Here is a 13,103-nt window from a genome sequence, read left to right as displayed (position 1 = left end):
GTAAATAATGTATATGGTAAGCACGTTAGCTATTGCCATTATTATCATACTAAAGTTTGACACATTCTGATGACTTAATTTCCACTTGGATGACTCAGGAGTTTCTGGACCTTCTCTATACCTTCATCTTAGTTATCCACTTTGTAGACGCATATTGGATTTTGATGTCACCTGAATGTTATTGCTATGTTTCCAGGGTCATTAATTAAAACATTTCCCTACTGATCCTAATCTCCACACTCTTTCCAAATACTCTTGACAACTACTTCTCCATGGTATTGAGTATCTTTGGTCCATTGTCTTTTCTACTCACTCTCAATCATCTCTCACTTCTACTTTTCTTCTCATCTAAGATTTGATTCTGGAGTTTCTTGCAGTAAAGTTGCACATAATATATTGAAATCCCTTGCTTCTTAGATTTTTTTAAAATACTCATTTTGTAAAAGTACAACTCTGGATGATCCCCCCACTTATATATATTTTTTTCTATGCTCATAGCCCAGAAACAGTGGTTTTGGAGAAAGCCACATGATTTCTAGTGAAATTCACATAAAGTGAGCCCATAACAATCTGACTTCCTGGCTATATTAAATTATTCCTCTGCTTTCCTCGGCTATTGGATGTGTTTCTGTGTCTTTAACCACTAATGGCTATCTAGCTCTCCTCTGTGCATGACTTTGTCTCTTTCCTTACCATTAAGTAGTAACTCCATATTTCTGCCTATTTCCTTACCTGCAGCAGAACTCCTGTTCTTTTGCTCCAGGACCAGAGAGTCCCTCCTTCTTTCTCCAAAGGCTAGTACCTCTACCTTTATTCCAAAATTTGTTATTTCCCACTTTTCTTAACACATTTGCACAATCACCAAGCCCATGCTCTTTCTCTTTTTTAAAACCTTCTTACTATTCATTAAACATGGGTGGGTTTCTTAATTAAAAAAAAAAAAAATCATCTGGAAGAGAAAAAAGAAAGTCTGGGCCAGGGTATATAGTTTGGTGGTGGAGTGTTCATCTAGCATGTGTGAGGCCCTGCCTTTGATCTTCACTGCCATGAAAGATTTATAGAAATCATATTGGATTCCATATCTTCCAGATATTGTTATTTTTGTTCATTTAGTAAGTCTTCTCAGAAGAGTTGCCCATATGTGCTATTTTAAAATTTCATCTGCATTCACTTTATCCTGCTCTCTTCCATCTTTATCCTCCATTGAAACCAATCTTGAGTAGTTCAATTATGGCACCAAAATTAAATTCTTTTTTTTCTTGAAAATCAAATTCTTTTATTTACTGTCCTCCCTCCCATCTTCTAAAAGCATTTAACATGGTTGACTGCATCCATGTTTTGTTGTAGTGAATGTGATACAATATTCTTCCTTTTTTTTTCCCCTCCTCTAACTTTGTCCACTTCATCTTTTTCCTATGTAAACACAGCTTCTCTACTTGGCCATTGAGTATTGGAATTTCTTAAGAGTTACTTTTGAGCCTTCTCTTTTCACTCTCCATGTTCTTGCTGTGTTACTTCTTTGAAACCCATGACTTTGGTGCTCACATTTATGTAGATAACACCCAGGTTTTTATCTCCCAGCCAGGCATCTCTTGAGCACCAAAAACATTTATCCACAATGATTGAGATTGACATCTCATTTCATGGGTCTCAGAGACATTGAAACTTCACCTGTCTGAAATTGGAATCATAATCTCCCCTCAAAACTTAAGTTGCAACTTTCAGTGTTCTTTATATGAAAACCATTACTCAGTCAACTAGAAAAATTAGAAATCTGGGAATCACCTATTACAAAAGATTCCTAACTTAGTGGTCTACAAACTTCTTTTTATTATATATTCCCCAAAGGAATGTTTAAAGAAAATTATGTACCCCCTTACTGAAGTAAAAATTTTTGTGTCTTTTATTTTCCTGTTGAGAGAAGAAGAACTTTGCTTTGTATTCTAGAGCAGTACATTATAATAAGATTAGGGGTGGCAGAGGAACCTTTTTCTTTTTTTCTGGAAAAGAGCAGAGTCCTATTGTGAAGAGGAGGTGGGAGGCAGTAAAGAGCTAGTTCAGCAATTTCCAGGAATCCTAGTCTAACAGAATGTTATCCAGTCCCACATCTGTTTCTTCAACCTTATCTCATGCTTTTCTACCATTTGTGTGTTTTTTTCTCTCTCTAAAAGGGAATTTAATTGTTGTTGAGAGTAAAAGATACAAGTAGAACTATTTGATGAAGAGACTCAAAAATTATTTACCAGGCTTTTTTTCTCTCTTCAAATCTCATTTCTGATTCCTCTACATTGCCTTCCTTCATGGTCAGCAACATGGCTACAACTGTTCTAGCCTCACACCTTTGCTACTTGCCATTTTCCATAAGGCAAAGACATGAAACATTTTGTTTGTTTTTACTCATCAGAGTTTTCCTAGTGCTTAGCTTAATATGTTCCTGTTATGTGAATATTTGTCATATGAATGAGATCATAGTGAATATATAGTTACTTGTTAGTCACTTGGTTTCAGTGGAAAAAAAACCATGTAGCTATCTTAGCTAGTCTGTCACAACAGAGAATAGCAAAACTAACTCAAAACATGTCTTTCAACAATGTTATTTGATAGTATATGTGTGCAATTGTTGCATTTATCTTAATTCTTATACATTTGCATCTTGTTTTTAAATTACAAAGCATTTTAAGAGTATATTTGAAGTTATTCATGAGGTAAGAAATTGCAAGAGTTAACAAGGAAGAAAAACAAAACATCTTAATTATATGAAAAAACACTTTAAACATCAGGGCATAATTTTGATATTGTTCATGGTAAGAAATATTGTTAAAATTCTGAATCTTTTCTTTAAGATCTATTCTAGTCGAGAACTTGAAGAAACATTAAATAAAATTAGGGAAATTTTGTCAGATGACAAACATGACTGGGATCAACGTGCCAATGCAGTAAGTGTTTTCTTTTCTTATCCTCTTCTTTCCAGTGTTCTTTTAAAAACATAGACATTCAGTAGTAATTCTGTCTGGTACTTACTAATAAAATAGAGAAATACGTAACATTTCTTTCTGGAAATCATACTGAAGTAACAGGCATTTTCTGATTTAGGGTCACTTTAAAAAAAAAAAAAAAAAAATATATATATATATATATATATATATATATATATATATATATATATATATATATATATATATATATATATATTTTAGTTGTAGTTGTTTATTTTATTTATTTTTATGTGGTGCTGAGGATCGAACCCAGTGTTTCACATGTGCTAGGCAAGCATTCTACCACTGAGTCACAACCCCAGCTCCTAGGATCACTTTTTTATTCAGTATTTTGTTGACCAGATGGTGCCTGCCTGGCCCTTCAGGTAGCCTTTCCCCTTGTGCAGTTTATTGACTAACCAGGAAAGTATGCTGAAGGAGGCTGTTGGTTCATAGAAGTTACATAGTTGCTTTTGAGTACCATCCTTGAATCATATAAGATTGGCCATTAGAGCAGTTCACTTTTCTTGCATGCTCAGTATTTTTAAAGTATTGACAAAATATCACAATAGCATATCCATTTATCTGACTTTTTTCTTCCTTTAATCATGACTGTGATAAATATTTCTCACTATTTTTTCAAAAGGTTGGATATCCTTGAGTTAAGAATAATTTATTTACCCTTAGAGTTCCTTGAGGACAATATATGCTAAAGTTTTAAATAATTTTTGCATTGACAACAGACTATATATTTTACTTTAAGTTATGTGAATTTGTCAAGTTTATATGAACAAATTACACATAATGAGTAGCTCAGAGTCCTCAGAAGACAGAGAAGCTGTTCCATTTGAAGACTTCTGTTCTCAGAGCTCTGAATCTATAAATGGTCATGAAAATCTACATTTCTTGATGAATTAAATTAAAGTGGGGCTTTTTGACAAATAATGACTTTTATGACACCTTGAACACAAGATGTTTTTTCATCACTTTTGTTAGCAAGTCTGAATATTTTAAATGTTTGAGAGAAAATGTTGCTCCCAATTTGTTAAATATGGTTCAAATTCTTTCTTCAGTTCCAAGTCAAATACAAAAAGATCTTTTTTGTAGGTGATATGAAGAGGAACATGACATTAAATATTGTTAGCATAAAACATAAATTTTGTTCTTGAGAGTTTTTTGTTTTACTTTGTAAGTACCCGCTTAGAAATAACAGACTTTTAGTTACTTTTTAAAAAAATATTAAGATTTTCTGTATATTATTTCAACCTATATGACAAAATAATTGGTCCTGCCTTTTATGAAAACAAATGAGATCATACAAAATACATTACTAAATAATTTGCTTTCCTTCCATGAACAAAGTATCCACATTCATTCTGACTGGTTTAGAAGTCAGGCATATAATAGCTGTTCAGCTATTTATTGAATGCAGATCATTGTGTACATCTGTTCCTTAGTTTAATATATGTACATGTAATTTATTAAATCATTTCCCATTTGATAGCTCTTTAGTTTGTTTAAATTTTCTTTCATTTTAACAATGTTGCGATAAATGTCCTTGCACATATTAGCAACAATAGTGTTTTATAGGTTAGATTTTAATGTGGGTTTTTGGATAAAGAATAAATGTAATTTTATTTTAATAGATGCTACCAAAAATATTTTGAATAAAAGTTTTAGTCATTCATAATCTTACTTGAATTTTTTGAGAGTGTTTGTCTACTTTCTGATACTGGATGCTATCAAGTTTTTAAAATTCTTGCCCCTGAAAAAGGAAAATAATGTGTCTTTTAATTGGATTTGCCTACTACTAGTAGTAAGGTTGAACACATATTCCTATATTTACCCAACGTAATTTTGGATTGCCTTTATCTTACTATTATTTGTCATGTATCCTTTCATGTTGCAGGTATTTTTTTCCTAACATATTGTGATTTTTTAAAACCCTTTTTTTAGTTAACCTTGTTTAGATGACTTCTGGAAATTTTGTTCTGTTTATAAAAATTTTTTCTTTGTTGTATTCTCCAAGTTTATATAAACTATTATTTCAATTTTTAAAAATATCCATAGCTATGGTTTTATATTTACATCTTTAGTCCATGTTATTTTTTCCATTTTATTTCATTTTAAAGTTATATTTTAAAATTTAAAAAGCATCTGAGTTAAATGTAAGATTGTGTATAATAGTAGTCATAATTTAGCTTCTGAATATTTGTGAGCATTGCGTGCACTTGTGTCTATTTCTCTCCATTGATTTGTTTATTATTTATGTCTAGTGTTCATGTAGAAAACATTTTACAATCATATGCTAAAATTTAAAGCTAAAGTTATGTAAATAGCAAGAGCCATTTGCTTTTGCTTACAAAGCTTGATAATGTTAACATGTGGACATGATGATGACTGATGGTTAGTCATTTTGATTTTGTACTTTTGCTTATTGATGAAGAGTTTTCAAACTTGACCCTTTTATAAATAGGCTTCGTTAGTAGAGAGTGCTAATGATTATACAACATTGGGAATGTTCTTAATGCTACCGAATCATGTACTTTAAAATGATTAATATTATTTCAATTTTTACTGTAATAAAAAAAGACTGCCTTAAAACTTTAAAGTTCATATATATATATATATATATATGAACTTTCATATATATATATATATATCTACTAGACATATGACTAAATCTATCACATTGTTTTCCAGAAAGCTTTTTATCTGTTTGTATGTTTATTTACAAAATGACATTTAAGGGCTGGGGATATTAGTCAGGGGTAGAGTACTTGTCTAGCATGCTTAATGCCTTGGGTTCCATTCCTAGTCACAGAAAGAGAGAGAAAGGACATTTAGTTCATCTAAAATAGAGTTTATATTTTATATAAAATATAGTGTGAATATGGTTATGTAAATACAATGAAACGTGTGCCTCATTTTTTAAGCAATTGTTTGAATATTGTAATTTAGGTAACAAATGTTCCTTTTTATTTTCTTTAGCACTGCCACCTTTAATACTGGTAACAAAAATTCTCTTTATTTTAGCTTAAGAAAATTCGATCACTCCTTGTTGCTGGAGCTGCACAGTATGATTGCTTTTTCCAACATTTACGCTTGTTGGATGGAGCTCTTAAACTATCAGCTAAGGATCTTAGATCCCAGGTTGTTAGAGAAGCTTGCATTACTGTAGCGTAAGTATCTTCCTTTTGTGATATTATTTTTTAGTGAATAGATTTAGTCCTTATTGATTCCGTACTAAGTAACAGAATAACTCAAAAAAGTATGTATGATTCAAAATCATCTTTATTATATATTGGATTCAATTTATGTGATTCTAAAAAAATAACTTTATACCAACATTAAAATGTGTTTATAGAATGAATTGGACACAACTGTCCTATGTTCATATATGAATACACAACCAGTGAAACTCCACATCATGTACAACCACAAGAGTAAGATCCTAGGGGTTGGGGCTGTGGATCAGTAGCAGAGTGCTTGCCTAGTACATGTGAGGCACTGGGTTCGATCCTCAGCACCACATATAAATAAATAAAATAAAGGTATTGTGTCCATCTACAACTAAAAAAAATTTTTTTTAAAAAAGAATAGAATCCTAGTTAGAATAAGTTATAATCCATGTATGTATAATGTGTGAAGATATACTCTGTTTGTCATGTATATCTAAAAAGAACAAATAAAAATTTTAAAAAATTTTTAAATGTGTTTATATATTATCTAAAGCCTACTGGTTGATTTTTGGATCAATGCTACTAGTAGAAGAAAATTAATTGGTCTGGAAACAAACTATGTTCACTTTTCTCATTACTAATTTATTAAGTACTCTGTCTCTGATATTTTAGCAAATTGTCCTGTAATTGTAACATACACCATTAACTTATCCAAATCTATGTTTTCTATGATCTTTCACAATACAATAAGGATGGTGGAACACACAAATCTCATTTATTACTACTCAAGACCTAGGTACTGTTGTTGAGTATGTTGTTTGAGCATTCCTCTGAAGATGGGAAACACAAAGGTGCCTGTTAACAATATTTCTAATTATCAGTGTGTCTGATGTTCTAAATTAAAGCTGAAAAGTGGGAAAGGGATAAAATTATGATGATTATGAGAAAGTAAAACTACCATAATTAATTGATGACATAATTACCCATGTGGAAAACCACAAGGGAATCATCAGATGATTTATCATAATTAAGGGACTTTAGCAAGGTGCTAGATACAAGTTAGTATACTGATATACTAAAATGATCAAATATCTCTAGCAAAACAAAACAGGAAAAAATCCATAGGATATAAACTTGGAAACTATACTTAAAACAAAACTAGAAGACTGGACAAAATATGTAAAATAACTGTTATCAGATAACGCAAAGATGAGAGTTGACCTGGGGTTCCTGAAAGGTACAAATTGAGCAGTTTGATGAGAGCATTTTTGACCCAGAAGCACTTTATAGACCATAGGAAGGCAAGGGGAGCCTAACAACTTTCATTGAGTTGAGGAAAGAGTTTCCTTGAGTTTCAGGAGACTAGGGTGGCCAAAATTTATGTGTAGAAGAATACTGGAGAAAAGAGAGACAAAGAAAAAGATCGTAGAAATCTATATAATCCCAAATCTAGCTGAATACCAGTCTCTATGTATAAAAGACGTAACTTTCTGAGGAGAGAAAGAAATCCTGTCTGGGAGATGAAAGGTAAACAACAATTCCCAGAGCTCATATGGGGCTGGGAAAGGTTCCAGATCTGACCATTCAGAATGGAGAAACATTATCAAATGCCCAGGGCACTTAGTATAGACTCTGGAAAGACCATCATATACGAAGATTACTATACCAGCTCCGAAATAGAAGGCTATCCTACACCCTACCTAATCAAACTGATTACCAAGTATTTTACCTGCCTACTGAAGCAGAACTCAAACTCTAAAAGAAGACAACATCCAGACACTGGCAGAAACCCTCTACTTTTTTAAATAACTTTATTTTATTTGTTCTTTCTTTTATGTGGTGCTGAGGATTGAACCCAAGGCCTCAACGTGCTAGGCAAGCTCTCTACCACTGAGCCACAATCCCCGAAACCCTCTGCTTTTTATTTGAAATTCATTTTTGCCTGTGAGTTGAGACACTGGAAAATAAATTTTATTACTGAAAAGGTCTGAGTCTGAGTTCCTTTTTGAATCACAAACTCGAAGTTTTGGAGCTATCCTCTGTCTCAACTATGTATTTTGAACAAGAAAATGTATTGAAATTGATCAATACAACAACATTGTCAGACAAAAAATGTGGTGTCATTAATAGAAATGCAGAATGTCTTGAGGGACACTGATTTGATTAGGATTTTGAACTCATTTGTTAAATATGTTAACATTTAGTTTGTCATTAGGCATCAAAATGAAAATGTCTAACAAAGATGAAAAGTCAGGGCTATCAAAGCTGGTTGTTTTACTTGATGTTTACTTCAAGTTAATTCAGTAAAAGAATTTTAAAATTATATGGTCCTATCTTTCCTTAATATTAAGCTACTAAAATAATTTTTTTTTGCCTTTTAGCCATCTTTCAACAGTTTTGGGCAACAAGTTTGATCACGGGGCTGAAGCCATTGTACCTACCCTTTTTAATCTTGTCCCCAATAGCGCAAAAGTCATGGCAACTTCTGGATGTGCAGCAATCAGATTCATCATTCGGGTAAGTTCCATCTCCCTCCTTGTCCCAGAGTTCAGTATACTTAAATGAGTAATTAGAGTCTTTTTTTTTTTTTTTTTAACCCCAAAGGAGGAAAATCAGTTTTGAATTATTTCTGATAGTAAAAACAATACGTTATCGTTATAGTCAATAGAAAGCATGTAAGTAATACAGAAGATTGTAAAGTAAGCATGCCTAAATGTGGATATATGAATATAATGCTATATATGCTTGTACATATTTGTGCGTATATGTGTGTAAAATCACAAATGTTACAGGCAGCAAATTCTTCATATTTTCATCATGCATATCTTGAGATGCCCAAAGAAACAGAGTTAAAAAAAATAAATCTTGGGCTTGGATTGCTCGGTGGTAGAGTGCTTGCCTAGCATATGTGAGTCTGAGTCCAAACCTCAGCACCACGTAAAAATAAATAAATAAAATATTTGTCTTCAATTAAATATGTATGTGTGGTGTTTGTGTGTGTGTATGAAGAGAGAAATAAAATAAATAAATCTCTCCCCTTGAATTCTACTGTTGTATAACCGAACACTATAGCCGTTTAATGTGTGTACTTTACCAAACTTATATTCTATACCAATACAAACATATTTTTCCACACACAAAAAAATGAAAATTACATATACATATAGGGTATGTGCATATTTTCTCTTATTTACATCAGTTTCTCCCGTAACCATTTAATTACACTCAACAAATACAGTTTCATTTTTAACAATTGGAAATTAACTGTAGATTTTTTTACTGCTTCTATTCTTTTTTTTTTAAATATTTATTTTTTTGCAGTTGTACACAATAACTTTTGTTTATTTATTTATTTATTTTTATGTGGTGCTGAGGATCAAACCCAGGACCTTGCATATTCGAGGCGAGCGCTCTACCACTGAGCCATAACCCCAGCCTCAGTTGCTTCTATTCTTGACCAGTGTTTATTGATAAACTCTTACTTTTCATTTTTAATTGCTTCTGGATCATGCTTGTTTGGCTTTAGTGTTTTCTCAGTTCTCACATATATTGTTATATTTGCATATTTAAAAATGACTTTATTTTTTAAATATATTTTAGTTGTCAATGAACTTTATTTTATTATATGCAGTGCTGAAAATCAAACCCAGTGCTTCACAGATGCTAGGCAAGTGCTTTACCACTGAGCCACAACCCCAGCCCTAAAAATGACTTTATTATTTTCCCTTTACACAGTACTGCAAATTTGACTATTGAACTTTAAGGTTTACTTTTCTCATCTCTCAGAATTATTTTCGAAATTTCTTTTCTTTATTGTTGTCTCTAAAAAGTGAGATATTATTTGTTTCTGTTGGTTTTTGGCAGTATAGGGATTGAATCCAGGGTGCTCTACCACTGAGCTACTTCCTAATCCATTGTTTTTTTTAAGATGGCGTCTAACTTGTGGTCCTCCTGCCTCAGCTTCACGGGTGCCTATGATTACAAGCGTGAGCCACCATGCCTGGCTATTTGATTCTTTTATAGCAAAACAACAATAAGAAAACAGCATTTAGGAAGCCTTATGCAATATTTTTTTTAATGTGAGTTTCTCCACAATCGGTCTGATTAATTGTCGTTCAGTAGTACTGATCTTATATAGTGTTACCTCTGACTGAAATGAATTTTCCTTGAATTTGTATTAATTTTCATAGATCATTTCTTTACTTGGGTTTTCTTATTTGCCCAGGGTTTTCCTTCTTCTTCTTATACAAATTCTGAAATCCCCAATATCATTTATCATTTCTTGAATAATTTTTATCTCTTTGTCTAACAGTTATGAGTGTTCTCAGGAAAAATTATTTAAATTCTTTTTGGCACTACCCATTTTGCCATTATCAGGCTTTATACTTTGCTTTCAATGCTCATTTTACTTAAAAATTTCTCATGTAATTAATAATCTATTATCTTTACAAAAATATAAATCAAGTGGTTTTTTAAAAAAATGTTATCTTCTGTTCTCTGTGCTTCATTTTTTTTCTCAGAGAACTCCATCATTAGATTATTCTTCATGCTTTGTAATTCTTTTAATTTTAAAAGACTTTTTTTTTCACTTGTCAGCTTGTATTAGTAAAGCCAAGTGTAAGTTATTCTGACTTGGTATTTTGTCAAATACTTCATCTATATTATGAAGGTCACTTTTCATTTTCCTTTTGTACAGTTCCCCCTAAAGATGGTGTCACAATACTTAGGCTAATCTCTCAACATCTTCACCACTATAATGGGTATGGGTATGTAGCAGTCAGGATTTTGGGGGGTTATGAAAGAAAGAGGAGAGTGGTGGTAGGGGAGACCTCCTATATAGTGTGATAAGGGTAGAGAGTCTTCATGGGATGTATCCTTTGTAATAACGTTCAGGGAATGGAGTGTTCTGGATGCTATAGGGAGCATGTCCACAAGGTGTTTTCATGATGAATGTTAACAGGTGAATAACAGTTTAGCATATTCTCTGGCATTAATATAATCTTGTACAGGTTTAGATCTATAGATATTTCCTTCTTCAGTGCTAAAACTTTTTTTTCCTTTTATTTTGCTTCAGTTAGCTGTTATAGACACTTATGTGCCATGCTTATTTTCCTTTAATGAAAGACTTGTTTCTCCAATGCTGGCAGCCTCCATCTTCCAGCCTCCTCAAGGATTGCTTCAGCTTCAGAGAGCTGACTTTCCTGATATCTTGCCTCTTTTTTCTTTTCTTTTTTTTTAATATTTATTTTTTTAGTTGTAGTTGGACACAGTACCTTTATTTTATTTATTTTTGTGTGGTGCTGAGGATTGAACCAAGGGCTTTGCATGTGCTAGGCAAGTGCTCTACCACTGAGCCACAACCCCAGCCCATCTTGCCTTTTTCTATTATGACTTTCATTCAGTAAATGGATGATGTGGAATTGTAAAGGCTTAACTTTCTTTTACCAATTTAAGACTATTTGAAGGACTATCATAGCTGCAGAACTCCCTGATGACTTTGAACAAAGATATCCTGGGTCTTATCACAATTCAATTTGGAGGGGGAGGATTGGTACTGGTGATGAGACCCAGGGTGCTCTACCATTGAGCAACACCCCTTTACCCGTTTTTGTTTCCTTCTCTCTTGCACCTATATTGATACCAAGGCATATCTGTCTTTTTTTTTTTTTGTCAGGAGGGCTCTGGGGTTGAACTCGGGGCACTCGGCCACTGAGCCACATCCCCATCCCTATTTTGTATTTTATTTAGAGACAGGGTCTCATTTAGTTGCTTAGTTGCCTCACTTTTGCTGAGGTAGTCTTTGAACTCATGATCCTCCTGCCTCACTCTCCTGAGCCTCAGGGATTACAGACATGTGCCACTGTACCTGGCTCCCAAGGGCACATTTTAATATATATTGTACATGCTAAACTTTTTATCTCAGAGTTTGCTTCTAGGTGACCCAGCCATTAGTTCAGAAGAAAAATAGGAGATTTATAACATCAAATACATATATTTAGGTTACTGTTTTATCCTATCTTTACTATTAATTTTATAGTGTTTGCTTCACTAAAGAAGAGCATAAGAATTACTAATAGAAGTTAGTAGATTATGTCTATTGAACTTTTACTTGAATTATAAAACAGCTGGTTTTGCCAGAATGAAACTTCTATTAAAATTATCATTTCAGTAGTTAGGAATACAGATTTACTGTAACTACCTGCTTTGATGATGTGTCAGTATAATTTAAAAAAAAAATTTTTTTTTAGTTGTAGATGGACACATACCTTTATTTTATTTAATTTTTTTATGTAGTGTGGAGGATCGAACCCAGGGCCTCAAACATGCCAGGCAAGCGCTCTACCACTGAGCCACAACCCAGCCCATAATTATAATTTTTACCAACAGTAGCCATGTTACTTCAGAATGTGATAGTTCCTGCCTAGTCCTTCTTTGTGTTACCTCTGCCATGAATTATACTATCCTAACAGTTCTTCACAGTTGTGTTTGTTATATCTTACTGTATTCACAGCTGTCCTTTTGAAACTGAATCATCATAATTTTTACTTTGCTTTGGAAAACTTTTCTTAATTTCTTTCAAAATCTGTCATTTATCTTATAATGTAACTAAGTTACTTTGAAGAAAGAACTACATGCAGTGCACAGTATTTTTCATCCTTTTCTAATATATCTTTTTCAGCATACTCATGTACCCAGACTTATCCCTTTAATAACAAGCAATTGCACATCAAAATCAGTTCCTGTAAGGAGGTAAGTTTTTTTTTTAATTAATTAATTTATTTGTTCTAATTGTTTTACATGACAGCAGAATGCATTTCAGTTCATAGTACACAAATGGGGCACAATTTTTCATATCTCTGGTTGTACACAAAGTAGAGTCACAACATTCATGTCTTCATAAATGTACCTAGGGTAATTATGTCCATCTCATTCTACCATCTTTCCT

At 32.7% G+C, this 13,103-nt stretch overlaps 1 protein-coding gene across 50 annotated transcripts in view; it reads left to right on the top strand.

The window, feature by feature from the left end:
* The window catches only part of Clasp2 (cytoplasmic linker associated protein 2), a 201,755-nt gene that overhangs the window by 88,293 nt on the left and 100,359 nt on the right, over window positions 1-13,103 (top strand). For all 50 annotated transcript variants that reach the window (XM_058576652.1, XM_058576658.1, XM_058576640.1 and 47 more), the window contains 4 exons: window positions 2,844-2,936; window positions 6,012-6,157; window positions 8,539-8,674; window positions 12,837-12,907. In XM_058576652.1, the coding sequence (XP_058432635.1) occupies window positions 2,844-2,936; window positions 6,012-6,157; window positions 8,539-8,674; window positions 12,837-12,907 (446 nt within the window). The remainder of the gene's footprint in view (window positions 1-2,843; window positions 2,937-6,011; window positions 6,158-8,538; window positions 8,675-12,836; window positions 12,908-13,103) is intronic.

This window comes from Marmota monax, unplaced genomic scaffold (assembly GCF_021218885.2).
Source record: "Marmota monax isolate L192 unplaced genomic scaffold, Marmota_monax_Labrador192_F-V1.1 WCK01_AAM20220418_F8-fsc00021, whole genome shotgun sequence".
Taxonomy (NCBI): domain Eukaryota; kingdom Metazoa; phylum Chordata; class Mammalia; order Rodentia; family Sciuridae; genus Marmota; species Marmota monax.
The sequence above is the reverse complement of the archived record's forward strand: the minus strand, read 5'-3'. Positions and strand labels throughout refer to the sequence as shown.